This window comes from Lucilia sericata, unplaced genomic scaffold (genome assembly GCF_015586225.1).
Source record: "Lucilia sericata isolate MDLA Ls3-8-SP2 unplaced genomic scaffold, ASM1558622v1 Contig000443F_arrow, whole genome shotgun sequence".
Taxonomy (NCBI): Eukaryota; Metazoa; Arthropoda; class Insecta; order Diptera; family Calliphoridae; genus Lucilia; species Lucilia sericata.
Genome location: NW_023994458.1, coordinates 143,778 through 167,647, shown reverse-complemented (window position 1 = coordinate 167,647; position 23,870 = coordinate 143,778). Strand labels below are relative to the sequence as shown.

The 23,870-nt window shown below is 28.3% G+C and overlaps 1 protein-coding gene across 2 annotated transcripts in view; it reads left to right on the top strand.

Moving 5' to 3' along the window:
- The window catches only part of LOC119604918 (formin-J), a 147,114-nt gene that overhangs the window by 110,043 nt on the left and 13,201 nt on the right, over positions 1-23,870 (top strand). For both annotated transcript variants that reach the window (XM_037957827.1, XM_037957828.1), the window contains exon 5: positions 7,313-7,346. In XM_037957827.1, coding sequence (XP_037813755.1) covers positions 7,313-7,346 — 34 coding nt within the window. The remainder of the gene's footprint in view (positions 1-7,312; positions 7,347-23,870) is intronic.

Sequence of the window (23,870 nt, the reverse complement as noted above, 5' to 3'; positions counted from 1 at the left end):
ACTGATCTTTTTGTCCACCTATATTAGTTTCGATCACTGATCTTTTTGTAATCAGTTTGAAATTAGATCACTGATCTTTGTGCAAATAATTTTAGCTGCGATCGCTCATACTTTTTGAGACATTTTTAATTTCGACTGATCGCGGATCCTTATAATCACTAACTGTTTATCTGTGTTGTTTTCTCAATAAAGTTTGGCTTTGATCAATAATATTTATGTCGATTGCTGTTATTTTTATCAAATAATATTAGATTCGCTGATTGTTCCTTTTGTCAATACATTTTACGATCGATCGCTGCGATCACCAGTTGTGGTCTTAGTTTCAAAATTGCAAAAACTGATATTTTTGGAATTAATATTTAATAATATTTTCATGAAAAATGTTTAACTTCAATCAGTGATCTTTTTCTCCACATATTTAGCAACGATCGCTAATCTCTTTGTCAACCATATAAGTATCAATCACTATTCTTCTTTAACTCCGTGTTATGATATTTTGTAGCTAATTTAGTAGCGATCGCTGATCCTTTTGTCCCTCAATATTAACTTTGATCAATGATCTTTTGTTTCATTTTGTTCTTTTCTATCAGTGATCTGTTTGCATGTTTAACTGCAATCAATGATCTTTTTCTACACATATTTAGCTACGATCACTAATCTTTTTGTCAACCATATAAATAAGTTTCGATCACTATTCTTCTTTAACTTCGATCTGTGATATTTTGTCACGCTATTTTAGCTGCGATCGCTGATCCTTTTGTCCCTCAATATTAGCTATGAACACTGATCTTTTGTTTCATTTTGTTCTTTTCTATCGGTGATCTGTTTGCATTCTCATTAAAAATTAACAATAGATTAGTTGTAAAACTTATAATAATCCAAAAAACTGCTACAATTTTTGCATTATTCATTCAAATTCCCACCAGCCCTAATTAGGGGGTGTGTTCTAAAATAATTAGCAACTATTTATTAAACATTTTCAGAACATACATGTGTCAATTGTTTAATTACCATAATTAACAAACCCTACATTTTTTTATTCAAACTACTGTTTACAAATTATTTACATGAATTCGTATTTGTCACTTTCAAGAAACTGAACTTTGATTTATTGAAATGTGACAGAACAATTTATACATAATTCATCTCATTTTCTTATTGTATTCGTATACAATAGATGATGCAGAAAGATGTTGAAGAAAATAATAATAATAAAAATAAACTACTAATAATAGTTGAGAATATCAAATTATATTACAATTTTTTATTACTTTGAGTTAAATTATTCAATTAATTTAATCAAATGTTTGTTATATGAACAATTTATTTGTTTTGCATGACATTTAATTGAAAATGTTTAATGGATTAAACGAGAGAGAGAATGTGATGAGAATATATAGAGTATAATAAGAGTTAAAAGAGAGGGCAAGAGATAGAAGAGGATTTTTTTATGATCACAAAATATCAGTAATTGTTTGTCAAAAAAGTGATCGTGTTTATTATTAGTTGCAAAATGATCAATGATCAAAACTGATCTCTTTGCCAAATTTTAGAAGATCTGTAATGCAAACTCATATTATTTGATCAAAAGATCAGTGATCGAAGTAAAAATTTATTGAGAAAAAGATCGCTGATTGAAATTAAAAATGGCTGAGAAGAACTATTAGCGATCGCAGCATAAATAATAGCAAAAATTTCTGTTATTAAAGTTAGAATTAATGATAAAATATCAGTGATCGAAATTAAAGAAAATCTGCGATGAGAACTTATATTATTTTATCAAAAGATCAGTGATCAAAGCTAAAATTTGTTGAGAAAAAGATTGCTGATTGAACTTAAAAATGGTTGAAAAAAACTATTGGCGATCGCAGCTTAAGTAATAGCAAAAAATATCTATTACTAAAGTTAGAATTAATGAGAAAAAATCAGTGATCGAAGTTAAAAAATATCAGTGATGGGAACTTATATTTGATCAGTGATCGAAATTAAAGAAGATCTGTGATGAGAACTTATATTATTTGATGATCAAAGCTAAAATTTGTTGAGAAAAAGATCGCTGATCGGAATTAAAAATGGTTGCGAAGAATTATTAGCGATAGGAGCTTAAATAATATCAAAAAATATCTATTATTGAAGTTAGAATTAATGACAAAATATCAGTGATCAAAGCTATTATAGTTTGACAATTGCAGCGAAAAAAATTAATTATATATTAAACTAAATTTATCCAGCAGAGTGGGAATGGAACCCATAACCTACAAACTAATAGACTATTAATTATATATTAAACTAAATTTATCCAGCAGAGTGGGAATGGAACCCGTAACCTACAAACTAATAGACTATTAACTATTTTATGGGGTTACCAGATTTTAACATTTCCCTTGTTTAAATTTATAATTAAAATTTATTAATTTTTTATAGTTTTAGCTTAATAATCTTTAGATTTGCCGCCAATTATGACTAGAGCAAATTATTAACATTGTTGTTAATTTTTGCATACAATTCCCATATACAAATGAAAGTTTTTTTTAAATAAAAAAACATTTAATTGTATGCCTTTAGTTATAGTAATATGTTATTAAATAATTAATAAAAATCTCATATTTATGAATAATTTTTATAAATTTTATACAATTTATTATTATTAATTTTATTTTTCAAAGTTATGCATCACGGTATTTAGCACATTTGATAAAGTTTACTTTTGCCTTCTGGTTAAAAAAATTATTAATAAAAAAATCAGATGTTTATTAAATTAATACATGATAAACGTTACAAGATATGCTAACAAGATGTTGAAAATACACTGAAAAAAATTTATTTTATTTTAATGTATTTTAACAATTAACACAAAAACCTAATACTTGAGTTTTAAAGGAAATATAAACAAAATTAACCAAAATATGTTCAAATATTCCACTTCTATTTCAAAGAAATAAAACAGATCATTAGCAACTGACAAAAACATGATTTAATTGTTTCAGTTCCAGTTTTTTTAATAAAAACAATTCCATACAACAAACTGTTAATTAAACAATTCTAAGAAAATTTAATTACATATTATTTGTTTTATTTATAATCAGATTTATTGTCATCAAAAACCCATTAATAAAAGTATGAATGAAAAACAAAGAGCCAAATTTTTCAAATCTACATGTTTCATTCTTTGAAGATTCTACCAAATAATTTATCAATTCATTTCAAGCAAAACGTTTTAAATTCAAAAATCTAATTTAAAAAGCGATAAGCTTCATATAAAATCTGATTCCATTCAATGTTTAAAATTTTTATGTTCTGGTGATGACAGCAATCCCAGAATTTTTGGAAATATTTACACTGGGAGAAATGAAATTTAAAAAAAAAAAATATTTATTATTTAATCTTCTGAATATAAGAAATGAAAATACAAACGTAATAATTCACTTTGTGTTCCAAAAAAAATATTTAAATAAATTCATTAAATAACAATCAGTCTGCCAGACATAAAACATTGGAACAATCCATACACAATTGTAATGAAGGAAATATATAAATACATGTGTTGTCCACTGGTTTAAAGTAAAATATTACAGTAAAATATCAATTAATTGGAATACACTTCAACTTGACTAAAGCATTGGCTATAGTCGCGGCTATTTAATTTTATCAACCAATTTTAGTTTATATCAGAAGATCGGTCTTCTGTTGATCATTAATACTTTAACAAACAATTCTAATTACGATCACTACTTTTGAAAGCTTTATTCGTTGATCCTTTTGCAAGCTTAGATAAGCTTAGATTGTTATTATTTTTTTTTTTAACAAATTTCACCCTCTAACACTGATCTTTATTTATAAGATCACTTAGATAGTTAATAAATTAATTTTAGCTTCGTCAACAGTTCTTTTTATTAAAGATAGCATCGATCATTGATCGTTTTTTTTTTTTTTTTTCAACAAATATTAGTTTCTATCGCATTTCTTCTTTAACTTTGATCACTGATATTTCTCTCAAAAAATAATAACTTTGATTGCATTCTACAACCAATATTATCTTTGATCACTTTAGCTTTTGTCAACCTATATAAACTTTGATCGCTGATCTTTCTGTTAATCAAATATTTACTCCAATCTCAACAATATCAGCTTCAATGTGTGTCAATTTTATCGACGATAATAGCTCCTTTTACAGCCAATATTAACTTCGATTTCTGTTCCTTTTGTAAACCAATTTTTTGTCAAACAATCTTAACCAATTTCAGTTCCGATCACTGTTATTTTTATCAACTACATTCTATCACTCATCCTATTATCTAACACTGATCTTTTTTTTCGAAGAATAGTAGTGATCCAATTTCAACTCTTCTGTCAACCAATTTTAACTCATATCACTGACTATTCGATCACTATTATTTGTGTCAACCAATTTTGGCTACGATCTTTTCCAGATCCAAGTAACCTTTTATCGATCACTTTTAGATTAAATCACTGTTGTAAATGTGATTGTTGATCATTTTAAATTTGATCACTGATATTCTATTAAAAATATTTGCTGCGATAAATGATTTTTATATTCCCCTTTTGAGAAAGGACTAGGGTCTCGACTTGGTTCTAAAATAGACCAATAGTGTAAGCAGTATGGACCAGAGTTTTTACTATGGCATGGTTTACATATAGTTTTGACATTAGTATGGACTTATGTCTTGACTATATTATGAACTATAATCTTGACTATAGTATGGACTGTAGTCTTAACTATAGTATGGACTATAGTCTTGACTATAGTATGAACTATAGTCTTGACTATATTATGAAATATAGTCTTCACTATAGTCTAGACTATAGCATGAACTATAGTCCTGACTATAGTCTTGACAATAGTATAGACCATAGTCTTGACTATAGTATGGACTATAGTCTTGACTATAGTATGGACTATAGTCTTGACTATAGTATGGACTATAGTCTTGACTATAGTATGGACTATAGTCTTGACTATAGTATGGACTATAGTCTTGACTATAGTATGGACTATAGTATGGAATATAGTCTGGACAATAGTCTTGACTATAGTCTAGACTATAGCTATATATAGTCCTGACTATAGTCATGACAATAGTATGGACTAAAGTCTTGACTATAGTCTTGACTATAGTATAGACTATAGTCTTGACTATAGTATAGACTATAGTCTTGACTATAGTATATACTATAGTCTTGACAATAATATGGACTATAGTCTTGACTATAGTATGGACTATAGTCCTGACTATAGTCCTGACTATAGTCTTGACAATAGTATAGACCATAGTCTTGACTATAGTATGGACTATAGTCTTGACTATAGTATGGACTATAGTCTTGACTATAGTATGGACTATAGTCTTGACTATAGTATGGACTATAGTCTTGACTATAGTATGGACTATAGTCTTGACTATAGTATGGACTATAGTCTTGAATATAGTATGGACTATAGTCTTGACTATAGTATGGACTATAGTCTTGACTATAGTATGGACTATAGTATGGAATATAGTCTGGACAATAGTCTTGACTATAGTCTAGACTATAGCTATATATAGTCCTGACTATAGTCATGACAATAGTATGGACTAAAGTCTTGACTATAGTATGGACTATAGTCTTGACTATAGTGTAGATTATAGTCTTGACTATAGTATAGACTATAGTCTTGACTATAGTATAGACTATAGTCTTGACTATAGTATATACTATAGTCTTGACAATAATATGGACTATAGTCTTGACTATAGTATGGACGATAGTCTTGGCTAAAGTCTTGACTATAGTCTAAACTATAGCATGAACTATAATAATGACTATAGTATGAACTATAGTCTTGACTATAGTATGGACTATAGTATGGACTATAGTCTTGACTATAGAATGGACGATAGTCTTGACCATAGTATGGACTATAGTATGGACGATAGTCTTGACTATAGTATGTACAATAGTCTTGACTATATTTTGTACGATAGTATTGACTATAGTATGGATTATAGTATTGACTGTAGTATGAACTGTAGTCTTGACTATAGTATGGACTATAGTCTCGACTGTAGGTTTATGGACTATAGTCTCGACTGTAGTATGGACTATAGTATGGACTTTAGTATGGACTAAAGTCTCGACTATAGTATCGAATATTTTCTCGGCCTATAGAATAGTTAATCGAAATTCTACTGTTTATTTTTCTACTATATACAAATTCACATCTGGACTCACATAATTCTATATAAACATACGATAACATGCATATGCATTTTTTTTACTTTTTTCGAACAATTCTTTATAATTTAAGAGAAATGTTTAAAAAATTGTCAACCATTTGTCACAAAATATTCTTAACTTTTACTATATGTAGTACAGCAATGGTATAGTAAATTTGCATGGTATGACAATGCAGTTGCATTTAAAAACTTGGTTCGAAATAATTCCAGAGGAGTAACGTTGTTAAGCATTTATAAAGTACTAGTATTTATTTATTATTTTTTTCTTCTTTTTTTTTTTTGTATTCATAAATGAAGCGCAACTTAATTTATTTTAATTGAAAACAATGAATAAATATTTTGTTTTAATACTTTGATTATAAAAACTTTTTTCCAACTTAATAGTTTATATTTAAACGTTGTAAATGTTGCATGCCTATGGCAAGTACTTGTTGCAAGTAATAAAGTCAAATCAAACCAACAAAATAACAATCATTCACTCATTATACTCAGTCAGTCAGTCATTCATTTATTTGTCTCTTCATCATTAAATGTTTTGGTCAAATGATGCATGATGTTGTTGTAGTTCCCTTTTAGTAAGAATTCTGTTATAGCAAGTATTGTTGTTTTTGTTCTTTATAAAGTTCATGAACTCAAATTAAGTTTTTTTTCCAGTTCATTTAAATTTTTGTGTTCTCTAAGGGATTTAGCGAGACAAGTGGCATTTAACATTTGAAATACTTTTATTCCAGTTCGTTTTTTTTTTCTCTTTTTCTTCGGGGCAATAATTATTATTAATCTGTGCCACATGTCAGTTTTTGTTGTTGTTTTAATTCTTGTGATAAATTAATATTGATAATAAGAACTTCTATGGAAAAAACAAGTTGAAATGTTGATGAGTTGTTCTTTTTATGTTTTTTTTTATATTTGTTAAAATTAAGTATTTTAAGAATAGAAATGTGGGTGTTAAGCCAATAATCCGGAAATAATTCTTATTGTTTAACACAATTTAACTAGTTTTTATTTTATTTTTAACATTATTAATTTTGAAATATATTAATGTGTTCTGTCTATTTTCTATTTTGTCATTTTAGGTCTAAAAATACTTCCTCTATTAAATAATTTAAGGTGAGTACATTTTAAATAGTACTTTTTGAATATTTTGAAATTTTTATATAAATATAGAGTCTTAATAGAAGTGTGGACTGGTGTCTTGACTATAATATGAACTAGATTCTCGACTACATTATAGACCAAAGATTCAACTATAGTATGGCCTAGAATATCGACTGAAATACGGACTAGAATCTCCTCTATAATGTGCACTAGATTATCGACTATAGTTTGGGTCAGAGTCTCGACTTTAGTGTGGCTAAGTGATTATAGTATGTATTAGAGTCTCGACTATCGTATGGACTAGAGTCTTTACTAAATTGTGAACAAGGGGATCGTCATTAGTATGGACTAGAGTCTCTCTCTACTATAGTATGGTTAGAGACAAGACTGTAGTATGGAGTAGAATCTCCACTATAGCAAGGACTTGAATATCGACTATAGTATGGACTACAGTCTCAGTATGTTTAAAGACTAGATTATAATATGGAGTAGAGTCTCGACTATAGTATGTACTTGACTATCGACTATGGTATGGACTAGAATCTGGACTATAGTATGACTAGAGACTACACTATAGTAATGCAGTAGAGTCTCGACTATAGTATGGATTTGAATATCGACTATAATATGGACTATACTTAGTTACTACTACTCTACTAAAGTACAAATAAGAAGACAACAGTACCGTTTCTACTATATAGCAGTATAATCTCGATTATTGTATAGATTAGAGATTCAATTAGAGTGTGGTCTTGAATCTCGACTATAGTGTTGTCTATAATCTCGACTATTGTATAGACTGTAGTCTCAACTATAGTAGGGTGTAGAGTCTCAACTATAGAATGGACTAGATTCTCGACTTTAGAGTGGACTAGATTCTCGAGTATCGTATGGAATAGAGTCTCAACGATAGTGTGGACTATACTCTCGACTAACGTATGAACTATAGTTTTAACTATAGTATGGACGATATGATTGTTTATAGTATGGACTAAATTCTCGACTATAGTTTAGACTATAGTCGACTTTAGTGTGGACTATAGAGTTTTTACTATATTAAGGCCTTGAGTTTGAACTAGTGACTGGACTACAGTCTCAACTATCGTGTAGACTAGAATATCAGGTATAGCGTGGACTAGAGTCTCAACTATAATATGGACTATATGTTGGATTAGACCCTTTACTACAATGTGTTCTAGAGTCTCGACTATAATGGACTAGAGTCTCAACTAGACTAGAGTTTCAACTATAGTATGGATTAATGTCTCAACTAAAGTATGAACAAAAGTCTCAACTATACTATGAACTAGAGTGTCTCGATTATCGTATGAACTACAGTCTCGACCGTAGTGTGGACTAGAGTCTTGAGCATAGTGTGGCCTAAAGTTTTAAAAATATAGTGTTTATTACAGTTTCGACTATAGCATGGACTGGAGGCACAAAAAAAGTATGGACTAAAGTCTCGACTGCAATTTTGACTACAGTGTGGACTATTGTGTGGATAATAACCTAGAATAGTGTACAAATCACAAGTCCAGACAACCCACCGCTTTTTTCTCCCATCCAGACAACCTTAATCTTTCAACATGCATCTTGTCATTCAAAATTAATGTTTAACAAACATTTTGGCATAAAAAATTTTAAATAATATATCTCGTTTCATAACTTATCGAAACTATAAGCGAAAATTAAAAAAATCAAAAATCGATTATGATACTGTAAACCAAAACCCTGTGAATATAAAGACAATCATGTCAACAAAAATACAAAATTATAAACCCTAAAGAAATGCTGGTTACAACTCAACAACTAAACAAAATAAATTTGGTAACAACATTTGATAATTAAGTTTAAAAGCTGCAACACCCTCATAAAACTACCACTGAAAAGAAACACCAAAAAAAAAGTACCAAAACGAAACTCTATATAAATCAAACAAAATTTCAGCTGTTAACAGAAGCCTTAATATCATTCTCACATTCGTTTTGGCTCAAAACTTAAGAAGCGTCTTAGCCATGTTAACAAAATTTAATAAAGAAATACAGAAAAATTATTTGCCTTTAAGGCATTTTTTTATCTAATACTCATATTATAAGCCAAAGTATTTAATTTTGCATACATGATTGTTTTCTTATATGCAAATATTATTATTTTTTTTTTTTTTTGTGATAAAAATCATGTATTTTTTTAAATTTATTGTTGTTTTGTTTTTAAATACAAAAAAGCAGAAAAATTAATAATTCGTTTCAATACAAATCGCTTGTAGTTTTACATTCATACATGAACGCCTTAAATAGATGATCTCTAGCTAACTTGCTCCCTCCCCTCTTTTACAATTAGTGGGTGTGTCTGAGATTGCAGTTTAAAAAAAGATTATGACGATTTTTTTTTTTGTTAAACTCTATATAATTTAAAATAATTCTTAACTCTTTTTGTTGCTGCAGTAAACAGTATTTGTTTCGTTAAATAGTGATTGATGGGGAATGAGTTGGTTCAAAATTTTAAGTAATATTTCTGTTGAGTGATTAATTTAGTATATTGTTTGACTTTGATAAATATATTTGTTTTTAGAGTGTCAGTTAGGTATTGATTAAGGATTTAATAGATTTCTAGAAATTTATTTAGATGTCTCGACTATCGTATTATTTCCGAAAAACGGTCTATATACGAAAATCTTAAGAAATCGCATATTTTGAAGAATATATATATATATATATATATATATATATATATATATATATATATATATATATATATATATATATATATATATATGTTAGTTTTAATTGTATGTAGTTTCACTTACCAGTATTTATTTTGAAAGTTGAATCTGAAAAGAAAAAACGAACATTTATTTCAAAGTTTGATTAAATAATCGAAAATTAATAACTTAAAAATTTTAAAAATTAAATGGCGGAGGATATAGTATTGGATTATACGTAATTTTAGTGTAGACTAAGTATATATTGGATTATACTTGACAATAGTGTGACTATAGCGAGGTTTATAGGGTAGACTATACTGTGGACTATAGTCTTGACTATAGTATGGACTATATATAGACTTGAGTATAGTATATACTATAGTCTTGACTATAGTATGGTGTTGGCTACAGTATGGATTATAGCCTTGACTATAGTATGGACTATATTCATGACTATAGCGAGATCTATAGTCTAGACTATACTCAGGACTAAGTATTTATGTATGTATACTTGACTATATTTCGAACTGCAGTCTTTCAGTGTGGACTATAGTCTCGACTATAGCGAGGTTTATAGTATAGACTACACTGTGGACTAAGTATATATACTTGACTATATTTCTTGAGTGTAATCTTGACTATAGTATGAACTATAGTCTTGACTATATTTCGAACTGTAGTCTTGTAGTATGGACTATAGTCTTGACTATAGTATGGACTATAGTCTTGACTATAATATGGACAATTGTTTTGACTATAGTCTTGACTATACCATGGACTATAGTCTTGACTATACCATGGACTATAGTTTTGACTATAGTATGGACTATAGTCTTGACTATAGTATGGACTATAGTCTGGGCTATAGTATGGCCTATAGTCTGGACTACAGTATTGACTATAGTCTGGACTATAGTATGGACTATAGTCTTGACTATAGTATGGACTATAGTCTTGACTATAGTATGGACTATAGTCTTGACTATAGTATGGACTATAGTCTTGACTATAGTATGGACTATAGTCTTGACTATAGTATGGACTATAGTCTTGACTATAGTATGGACTATAGTCTTGACTATAGTATGGACTATAGTCTTGACTATAGTATGGACTATAGCCTTGACTATAGTATGTACTATAATATTGACTATAGTATGGACTATAGTCTTGACTATAGTATGGACTATATCTTGACTATAGTATGGACTATAGAATGGACTATAGTCTTGACTATAGTATGGACTATAACCTTAACTATAGTATGGACTATACTCTTAACTGTAGTATGGGCTTTAGTCTTGACTATAGTATGGGCTTTAGTCTTGACTATAGTATAGACTATAGTCTTGACTATAGTATGGGCTATGGTCTTGACTATAGTATGGACTACAGTCTTGACTATAGTGTGGATTATGGTCTTGACTATAATCTTGACTATAGTGTGGATTATGGTCTTGACTATAATCTTGACTATAGTATGGACTATAGTGTGAACTTTATGTGTGAACTATAATCTTGAATAAACATCTATACTTTACTACATATCGGACTGTAATCTTGACTGAATCCTTGACTATCTTGTAGATTGGAATTTTAACTAAGTCTTGGCTATAGTGTGGACTATTTTTTTGACTATAGACTTAACTATAGTGTGGGCTATAGTTTGATTATAGTGTGAACTAAAGTATGAATTATAGTCTAAACTATGCAGCTATGTTTGAGTGTAGTTTTGACGGTAGTCTTGACTGTAGTGTCAACTGGAGTGAAGTATAGTAAAGTCTTGACTAGGGTGTAGACTAGAGCATGGACTATAGGCTTGACTATAGTGTAGACTATAGTGTGGGCTTTAGTCTGGACTATATTGTGGACTGTAGTGTGTACTATAGTCTTGATTATAGTGTGGACTATAGCCTTGACTATAGTGTGGATTATAGTTTTGACTATTGTGTGGACTATAGTATTGACTGTAATGTGGACTACGATGTAGACTATTGTCTTGACTACAGTATAGACTACAATCAGACTATTGTCTTGACTATAGTGTGAACTATAGTCTTGACTATAGTTTGCACTATAGCCTTGGACTATATAATCTTGACTAAGATCTATACTTGAATATATTGCAACCTTAAGTCTTAACTATAGTGTGGACTATAGTTTTGACTGTAGTGTGTACCCTTATCACTTCTAAAATGTGGACTACAGTCTCGACTATTGTGTTGACTATGGCAGAGTAACATTTAGATATAAAAATACAAGCTTAAAATCTATTGATCAAACAAAGACTATCAAATTTAGTTTTTTTCCATTTTATGTTAAAATTTTTTAACAAAATTATAAATAAAAGAAAAAAATTTGTAAAAACATATCTATATAATTTCTTATATAATCTTTAAACACATTAGACGATAAAAATCTAACATTGAAATTTTATACATACAACAAACACACCTACTTTAATTCGATGTAAAGTTTTACTCAAAAAAAACCTTGTAAATATAAATATTTTCAAAACAATTTCATAAAAAGTCAATCAATATTTTTTTTTATATTATTGCAACTAATAGTTTCAACTTTATTTTAAAAATAATAATAATAAAACTTCCCTTAATATTTATTATAAATTATTATAAATATGTTATAACAAAAAAGTCATTAATTAACACTTTGAAAATTTAGCTAATGTAACGCACAAACTCACACTCTTTTTTTTCAAGTTAATTAACACTTTAGTTTTTTTTTTAATAAATTGTTTAAATAAAGTGTGTTACCAATGTCAATTAGTAGTAGAAAAAGTAGCAGAAATGTCAGAAACCAGAAAAAAAGTAGCAAAAATTATAATTAATGAATTTCATTTGAATTTTGGCAAGAAATAAAGAAACCGAAAGTAAAATGTTATTTTAGAATAATTATTCGATTTTAATGAAGAAAACCCAGCAAAAAGAAATGGATAAAAATTCGATACCCTTTTGAAGCTAAAAAGCATCCTATTTTGGGAACTTCAATTAGTTGATTCTTAAAATTTCTTAATAACTATACAACAAAGACGATAAATTCATGGCAAAGAAACAGTTCGGAGTCTCTGGCAGGAATCGAACCTACAATCCCCAAATCGATAGACTAACAGTAAGCATCTATTTTCTTTATTAAAACATTTTGCTGGGTATTATTTTGTATTCATTCAAATCTTCTACCAAAAACAAAAATTTAATTATTCAAAATTTAGACCTCACATTGTCAAAAAAAAATCGCTGTTTTGTTATTTTTCGCCAAAATTAATTAATTATACAATCAAAAGCTAATTAATTGATTTAAAAAAAGACATTGTTTAAAGTGAATTTCAGATAAATTAAATTTGTATAAAAAATCTGTAAAAATAATCAATGAAGCGTTACAAAAGTATATATTTTTTTTTTTTTTATTTTTAAAATTGTCAAAGTGTGTATAATTTTTTAATGTTTTATTATGATAAATTATTAATTATTATTAATGTATAAATAATTATTAAACCTGTTGATATACATTTTTTTGTTTATGACCCGGCGACAGGTGCTACTGTATGTATTAGCCATATTTTTCGATTAGACAAATTATATGTTTAATTAAATTATAACTCGCTTTTGTGAAAAAAGTCCTCATTGAATAACTTGTCTTTTAACATTTAAATATCAATAACAAAATGTTAATTAATGCTTAAATTTAAATGAATTTCATTTATCGCTTCTTTTTAAATTTTATTGTTTTATTGATCTAGTTAACTGGACTAACTGGGCACATCATTATTAATTGATAAACTTAATAACTTAATCTTAAATAAACAAAAACCTCGAAATATTTATAGATATTTGCTAAAGATGAAATAGCATTTTAAAAGTTTATGAGATTAAATATAACATTAGACTGATACAAAATTTGATGAACAATATTCAAAAATCTAGCTTGAAACTGAACTATTACTTCTCATTTAACAAAAGGGTCAGAGGTCAACTTAATAAATTAAATTTGAAAATTTATATGAAATTTTTGTGATATTTGAACTTAAATGATGAAATATAAAAATCATAACCTTTGACCCCATTTTTAAAAATGTCAAAAAGTTTGCAAGTTTTAATAAAAAACCTATTCTATTATAAACGCAAAATTTTAAAATATTTTTATGTTAAATTTTGAACATTATAAATTAAGACCTTTAACCCTTCATTTTGATAAAATTACAAATTTTCAAAACTATTTAAAAATACTATACATATTAACAGTTTAAAACAAAACCTTTTTATTGAATTTCAATAAAAAATATTTAATATTTAAAATTTGACCTTTGAACTCATAAGTTAATAATACTATTTATATAGTCTAATTAAATACTGGAGTATTTTCATACAAAATTTAGAATTTTTAAAAATCTAACCTTTGACCCCTTGTATTTAAAATTGTAAAATTTATAGAAGTTTATTAAAATGATAAAAAATTTTAAAATGTCTTTGAAATATACATTTTTCTAACGAACAAAACTTTTTGTTGCTTATTAATGGAAAATTCTAAATATTTACATATGTGAACTTTGACCTTTAGTTTAAAAATTAACAGATTTTAGTAAAAATTAGGAGATAAAAAATTTAACAGTTTTATAAATTGTTACAGGGTATTATATACTAAAAATTTTCAGTATTTTTATGTTAAGTTTTGAATACTTAAAATTATGACCTTTGACCCTTGATTTTGGTATAGTTATACATTTTCAATAACTATTTAAAATTACTCTTTTTATAGTTTAAAACAAACATTTGAATGGAAAATATTGAATATTTAAAATTTGACTTAAAAATCTGATTAAAAAGTGCAAAATTTATAGAAATTATAAAATTTTTAAAATGTCTTTGAAATATATTTCTAACGAACAAAACTTTTTATTGACCTTTGACCTTTTATTTAAAAATTAACAGATTTTGGTAAAATATTATGGGATTAAAAAAAATCATATTGTTATGAATTTCAGCTTTTAAAATAAAATTTTCTCTTTGTGTGAAATACTTTTAATATTTCAAAATGTGACCTTTGACCCCTAAAAGTTTTTTTAATTTTTTTTACAGATTTATTTATAAACAGCTTCATGATAATTTTAAATTTGTTTTTTGTATTTTATTAAACAAAAATTTCCTAAAAAGTTAATAAAAATTCTGAATGCTTAAAAATATGACCTTTGACCCTAAGGTCAAAAAATTAAAATATACTGCTGCAATCTTGGAAAAATCATATGTATAAAAACTCTTAAAGTATTTTTATGGAGAATTTAACAAAAGTGTTTTGATAAAAATTAAAAGAAAAATGGTTAACTTTTTAGAAAATATTTTTGAAAAGTCGACTTTGGGAAAAAACCATAAGAAAAATTTTTTGGATGAAATTTTTGAAAAAAACCTTTTTTAAATAAACTTTGAAAACGTAGAAGTTGAAAAGTTATAAAAGTCGTTGATATTTTCATTATTTAAAAAGTGAACTTTGACCCCTAAATTTTTTTTTTTATTTTTAATTTTTTTTTTTGTACATATTTTATTAAATAAAAATTGTTAAAAAGTTTATGAAAATTGTAAATATTTAAGAATATTGTATGAAATATTATCAATATTTCAAAATATGACCTTTGACCCCAAAAAGATTTTGGAAAAATAATTTATTATAGATAGATTTATAAACAGCTGTATGATAATTTAGAATTTCTTTTTGCATTTTATTAAATTTAAATTAAAATTTTATTAATAAAAATTCTGAATATTTAAGAATATGACCTTTAACCCTAAGGTAAAAAAAATAAATATACAGGAATTTCCAATATGTTTAGAATATTCTTCTGCAATCTTTAAACATTTTTTTTTGAGAATTTTTAAAAAAATATTGGTGAACTTAAAAAAATAACATTTTTGTGATGTAGACTATGGGGAAAAAACGTATGCAAACATTTTTTTCGATGAAAATTTTTGAAAAAGCTGTTTTTGGTAAGAAATTTCCGAATTTCAAAAATTATATTTTATTATAAATTTTTTGCAAAACATTTTTAAATTTTAGATGAAAATTAAAAAAAAAATATATGTCTTAAAAAATTATTACTTGAAAAAGCTTTTGTTGAAATTTTTAGAAATTGTGGTTTAAAATTTTAGTAAAAATTTTTGTTGGAATTTTATAATAAAATTTTTAAAATGTTTGGCCATTTATGCTTTGATTTTGTTGATTTTTATCTAAAGCATTTGCGTGATATAATGATTCAATATCTAGAACCGTTAAATATCTGCGGCCTTTGGAATTTTGTTTTAAGTCGACGAATAGTAGAAATAAAAAAGAAACTCTTATCTAATAGATATTTTTATCCAAGATTGGGTGGGATATCAGATATCTGGGGTCAGATATCTGGGGTCTTAGAAACGGCGATTACGACCGATTTTTATCTGAAACATTTGCGTGATAGAATGATTCGATATCTAGAACCGTTAAATATCTGGGGCCTTTAGGGATTTGTTTTAAACCGACTGTCAATAGTAGAAATAAAAAAAGAAACTCTAATCTAATAGATATGTATGTACAACCAAGATCGGGGATCGTCAGATTTCAGGGGCCTTTGAAAAGCTGATTACAACCGACATACATACATTGCCAAATCAACTAAGAATTTATAATATTACATACAGATACATATTTTGGACCCTGTTTAAAATGGAAACTCCTAAATTTATAAACATTAATGGCAATATTCAAGGGGTCGTATTCCATATAAAAATCAATATTTTTCAAAAAATAACCTTATTTTTTAGAAATCCGGGGTTTGAGGACTGTTGCATGCCAACAATAGTTTTTTTTAAGTGATACTTAACAAAACTTACACTTCATAACATTTTATGGCCACAACACCTAATATTTACACATTAAAAGACCCTCTAAACCCTTCTCCTATACAGAGACCAACCACTTCTGTAAATAGCCTTAAACTTTAAAAAGTATCAACTTTTTCCATTACAACAAATTAAAAATGTATTAAAAAAATACCAAATAAAAAGCTTTTTCATTACCAAACACAACAGCAACAAAACTAAATGAAAGCCCTAAACTAGGCAATAAATACACTTTAGTATTACTGAAGTAACAGACTAAATTTACAGAGTAGACCTTGCAGCCATATAAACAAAGGGCTCATACCTTTTATCACCCAAATCAAGTAATTATTTTGTCAAATTACTTTTCTAACACATTAAACATATAAAATAAATTTCTAAACTGCAAAAAAAATACAACCCCCAAAATTTCAAAATAAAAATTCTCTCAAAAATATTTAGGATAAAAATTGCAAAAATGTGACCACATTAATGAAATTAATTTATCCGCTGAACATTCATGCTTCGCATTATAAGTATTTAACAAGAAATACTGCATATGTATGCAGCCAACCAACTATATAAATCATTTCAAAAAATCCTCCAAAAACAAAAGCAAAATCATTTTAATATCCTTTCATAAAAAAAAATCGGGAAAAAGAATGAAATAAGCTTTGCATAATGTCACATGGTCTTTACACCAACAGCGTTTAAGGCCTGTAACGGAACTATGATAGAGCTATATAAAACTCACACTCACTTTTCTTTACATAAATAGTATGTACTCACGTACATACATAGAGTTTTTGTGAAAACCGAAAGGAATATATTTAAACAGAATCGAAGAAGACAAAAAAAAAGAATATAGTGCGCGCGCACCACGTGGAGTCTGAAATATGAAAACAAAAACAAACACATTCGAAAATTTGTTGTACCATGCAGCCGAGGAAATGTTTACCCAACTGAGGAGCACCAAAAAAAATAACTTTATGTGTTGTATTTATAAACTACTGTATACTAGTAGTAGCAGTAGTCGTTCACAGAACTGAGATTTGGCAATGGGTCAAAAAATGTTTATTTCTCACCAGCTGTTTTTGCACTGAGCGAAATTCGAGGGTTGGGGTATAGTTCACTCTCTTTAAAATATCGGTCGTAGTTTTAAACCACTTTTACTCAAATTTTTTAATCTTACAATCAGACCAATTTGTTTTCTGGACTCAAAACTAACCGATTTTCAATTCGAAAATTCATAAATCGGTTTCAAATTGTGCCTGATATTTTAAAAATATAGACCAAGATTTGAGCTTTAGCCGAGCACTTTCAGAAAATATAAAACTCTTTGCAATCGGATGGAAAACCAAAAAATGGCTAGCGTCAATTACATGTCGTAACACTATAATTGTAGCCCCCATATCACCGCCCCTGAAGCATTTGTGGGTTCCATTTTCAAGATTTAAACTCGTATAGTCCTCAGCTACGTTAATGTTCAAATTTATAGCGAACGAATCAGCAGCCGTTTAGAAATGCCAGAATTATTTCCAAAAAATTTCGAATCTGCCCCACATCGGAACGGATCCAATCAAATTTGTTGAATATATTAATGGTATCGTAATGACACTGAAGACATTCGAGTTATTGACAAATGAATTTGTCTGTTCCATTCTCACGATTAAATAACAGAACATAAAGATCTTGATTGTCGTAAAGGGACGTATATTTCCCGATCTATCCACATATGGTTCTTAAAGAATTTATTAAAAGAAAACTGATAGTATACGAATTTGGCCCAACTTTGAGCAAACTGTGTTTTCCTTGAAACATCATATCAGAATTTGGAATAAAAGAAATATAAATCCAATCATGATATTGGTGCGACGATCCGTCGCAGTCTCGGAAAGCCAAATCATCTAATAGATTATAGTCAAATAGACATCTCTCTGTTTAATTTGGAAGCTATAACCCAAACAATGCACCAACAATTAGCAACCGATTTAAACGGTCGGTTAAAGGAATACTAAACAGGACTAAGTAGGTAGTAGTCTAGGTTCAGATATGATGTATTCAAACTAACTACCTATTCTTTAGTGTTATAAAGCCATATAAAAAGCCATAGACTATCGAAGCTCTCTCTTCATCTTGTTATCCCTAATAAATATAGACTTATAAAAGACTAGTGGTGCCCAGTCCGCTTTGCAGGCCTTTGATTGAAAATGTGGATTCTACACATAAACGTCTATATAGCACTAAAATTTTAAATTGATCGGTTTAACTGTTTAGGTGTAATAGACTGACAAACTTTACAGAAACACTTCTCACGATCCTTAAAACATATATATATGAAATTTAGTCGGTTTAGAGATTTTTAATTGCCTTGTTCTAATTACAATTTCTTATTGAACAATAATCGAATGTTCTGATAAAAGCTTCTTGATCAGTTTATTCGAAATCATATTCAATACACTCTCCCTAACATTTAATCTTAAAGAATAGATTCGCAGTCGCTATTTAGAGTGTGAGAAAAGTTTTAATTTGAAATCACATTCAATATGATCTCCATCTATATCCTATTATATGATCGTTTTCGATCTTTTTGGCTTAACTACTGAGATCTCTATAGTCTTGTAAGAGTCAATAGTCATAAATTTCATAAATTATTCTATTTCTATTCTTATTTTTCCTATTAGGGAAAGCATTTTATAAATATTTTAAAGCTTTTAAATAAAGCTCTATTTCTTATTTTTCCTATTGGGGAAAGCTTTTTATAAATCTTTTAAAGCTTTTATATAAAGCTCTGAACGATTTCTTTCAATAACTATACGAGTTCATACCGATAAACTTGTTTGTGATCAGCATGATGATCGAGCTTCGTTATTCAAAAATTCAAAACATATAAAGCTTCTAAAGCTTTTTTTAATAACTAGATGAGTTCATGCTGATAAACTTGTTTGTGATCTTCATGAAAGCTTTCTTTTAATAACTAGACAAGTTCATACAGATAAACTTCTTTGTGATCTTCATAACGTTCGAACTCAATCAGCAATTTTTCGTAATTCAAAAAGCTCATAAATCTTTTATATAAAACTCTTAAAGCTTTCATAAATAAAACTTCCAAAGCTTTTTTAATAACTAAAAGAGTTCATGCTAATAAACTTGCTTGTGATCTTCATGATGATCAAACCCAATCAGGCCCTTTTCATAATTCGATTTTTATTAATTAACTAGACGAGTTCATACTGATAAACTTGTTTGCGATCTTCATGACGATCGAACTTAATCAGCACTTGTTTTTAATTCAAAAAGCTCACGCGGCTTTTATATAATACTCTTAAAGCTTTCATACATAAAGCTTTTTTTTAATAACATGACGAGTTCATACAGATAAACTTGTTTATGATCTTCATAATTCAAAAAGCTAACAAAGCTTTTATATTAAACTCTTAATGCTTTCATACATAAAGCTTCCAAAGCTTTTTTAATAACTAGACGAGTTCATGCTGATAAACTTGCTTATGATCTTCATGTTGATCAAACCCAATCAGACCTTTTTTGATAATTCGATCGTGGTTTTGTTGATCTTAGAACAAAATATAGTTAAATTCATCGTTTGAAATTCTCTTCCAGATGAGATGACTCGTACGATCTCAAAAGTGTTCTTCATGTCGATAGACTTTAATTCAGACAAAATGTTCTCTTGTTAATTATCTGCGTTTATATAGATCAACTTGCATTCGAGATCGTATCCACAGTTAGTTTCAGAGAAATTCCCTTTAGTTCGTGGAATTATATTCAGGAATTAACAACTCTAAACTTTATGTTGATGATCATTTTAACAATTTCTTTACTTAAAATTAGATTTGGGTATTCAAAGAGCATTAACATTGATATCGAAAAGTCATTGCGATTTCAACTGATTACAGAATAGGACAAAGAGCTTTGGAACACCGTTGAAATGAAAGATATCTTTTAGGTCTTAATTCCTCCGATATCTTTGGTATTGACGACCATAAAGAAAATCTCTCCCAACTGATACGATAAAAATATTTCCCGTGTAGTTGCTCGTATACTTCGTATATTTTATTTGGATTGATGTCGACAGGCTCCAACATATACAAACTCATATTTAAAATACATTTCGTATATTTATACACATTCATATCTATAGTATATGGCCAAATGTAGATAAAAAGAAATTCGAGTAGTTCAGTCTCTAGTGGAAAGGGCACAGAAATGTATACACAAAGTTCGTTATATTAAATAAAAAAACCGACAATTATTGCACGGAAGAAATAAAATTAAAAGAAATTTTTTAAACACAACAACAAAATTAATTAACTCTGCTATCAAGGGAAATTAAATAGAAAAATACAAAATAATTAACAAATGAAATAATTTTATGAAACAAGAAGAAAAAAAACAACAAATTTAAGCAACAAAAAAATCAACAAATTGTGGCAATCATGGTCTCCTTAAAATAGTGTTTTGTAAATAAATTTGAATTTCTACATTAAGTTATGTATGTATGTGTTTAAACTTAAAGAAGTGAGTGTGTGTGCTTATGCGAATCCTTTGAGATTTTGTTTATGTAAATGTATATGATATAGTTGTTATTGTTGGCGTCATTAAATTTCGTCGAATTTTTGATAGTATATTGCCAAGGATCTCTTGCATAGTATTTCCGTCCTTTAAACTTGTTCTAAGGCTGTGGAGCCGTGGAGCCATCAACATTACAACGTCTCGGCTGTGCCGCGTTTTGTTGCTCTTTATCTAAATATAATTTAACTGGAGAATCTTTTCGTTTATTGGCAAATCTAAAGTAAGTTTTCATATTTATGTATTTGTTTTTTTTATTATTATTTTCAAACACACACATGCCCGCTAATAAACTTATATAAACATTATAATAAACACTCACACATAACTACACACATATGTATGTATGTATTTCCTGTTTCCTTATCCGTTGTATTGTTGGAGTTTGCTTCCAAAAATTTCTTTTTTTTTCATATAAATGGCTAGACATAAACTATTTAAAAAAAAGTAGCTAGCAGCTCAGGAGCAAAAAAAAGTACTTTGTCTATATGCAGTTTTTCTTTTCGGTAGTTATCATCATTTTTATTCCTCTGTCATTTTTGCACAAGTTTTCTTGGCATTTTAAAAACTACAAACTTTTTGTTTTCCTTCCCAACCACCTCCCTCCCATATTATACTCAAGCAATTGCTTTTATTTACGTGATATTTCCTATATTGTTTTATAAACAAAAACACAAAAGGGTTAACTTAGTTCAAGTACACAGAGTCTCTCCTCTATCTAGTTACCAGATTTATACATAATATAGTTATTAGTGTAAACAATTCCATAAACAAAGTAAACACAGAGCAGAACACACATGCACGAGTCCACACCACCCCCTCTCAACACATTTGCGGTCGCAAAATAGTTTTGCCGATTTTTTTAATTGTACGACAGCATGTTGGAGTTTTCGAGTTTTTAATGTTTGACAGAAAGGGTGTTGATCAAGGATATAATATTTTTAACGCACAAATTAACATTTCTGAACTCTGAACATCTCCAACCGAGTCTAAAGCCTGGACTATAGACTAGTCTAACCCCTATAGACTAGTATAGTAGGGATTATATTCTAGTCTATAGTCTAGACTATAATCAAGTCTATAGTTGGTCAATAGTCGGACTATAGTCTAATCTATAGGACTATAGCCTGGATGACACAGTCTAATATAAAGCCGAAACTATAGTCTAATATATAATATGAACAGTAGTCTAGACTAGACTATAGTCCTGACTTCAGACTATACACTAGACAATAGTTCAGACTATACACTGGACTATAGTTTAGACTATGCACTAGACTATAATTCAGACTATAGACTGGACTATAGTTCAGACTATAGACTAGACTATAGTCTTGTCCAAACTATAGACTAGACTAGGGTCCAGACTATAGCCTAGTCTATAGTCTGGACTATAGTGCAGTCAATAGTCTGGAGTATAGTCTAGTCTATAGTCCGTAGTCTGAACTATAATCTAGTCTATAGTCTGAACTATAGTATAGTCTATAGTCTGAACTATAGTTTTGTATATAGTCTGAACTATAGTCTAGTCTATAGTCTGGACTGTAGTCTAGTCTATAGGCTGGACAATAGTCTAGTCTATAGTCTGGACTGTAGTCTAGTCTATAGGCTGGACAATAGTCTATAGTCTAGTCTTTAGTCTGGATTATAGTCTAGTCTATAGTCTGGACTATAATCTAGTCTATATTCTGAAGTATATTGTAGTCTATAGTCTGAACTATAGCCCAGTCTATTGTCTGAACTATAGTGTAGTCTACAGTCTGAACTATAGCCCAGTCTATAGTCTGAACTATAGTGTAGTCTATAGTCTAAACTATAGTCTAATGTATTTTCTGAACTATAGTCTAGTCTATAGTCTGAACAATAGTCTGGACCATAGTCTAGCCTATATTCTGGACTATAGTCTAGTCTATAGTCCGGACTATAGTGTAGTCCTTAGTCTGGAGTCTATAGTCTGGACTATAGTCTAGTTTATAGTCTGGACTATAGTCTAGTCTATAGTCTGGACTATAGTCTGTATCTGGACTTTAGTATAGTATATAGTCTGGACTATAACATAGTCTATAGTCTGGACTATAGTATAGGCTATAGTTTGGACTACAGTCTACTCTCTGAACTATAGTCTATAGTTTACTCTATAGTCTGGACTTATACAATATTCTGATGGAATTTCGATTTTCTAGTAAAAATGTATTTTTAATTAAAATTTACATATTTTAGTAAAAAATCGATTTGCTGGTGTAATTTCGATTTTCTGGCTAAATTTATATTTTCTAGTAAAAAATCGATTTCCTATAGATTTTTTTTTTATTTTTTGAAAAAGGGATTAACTAAAAAAAATTCTAATTTAATACTTGACTACATTACACTCTGGATTTTGTC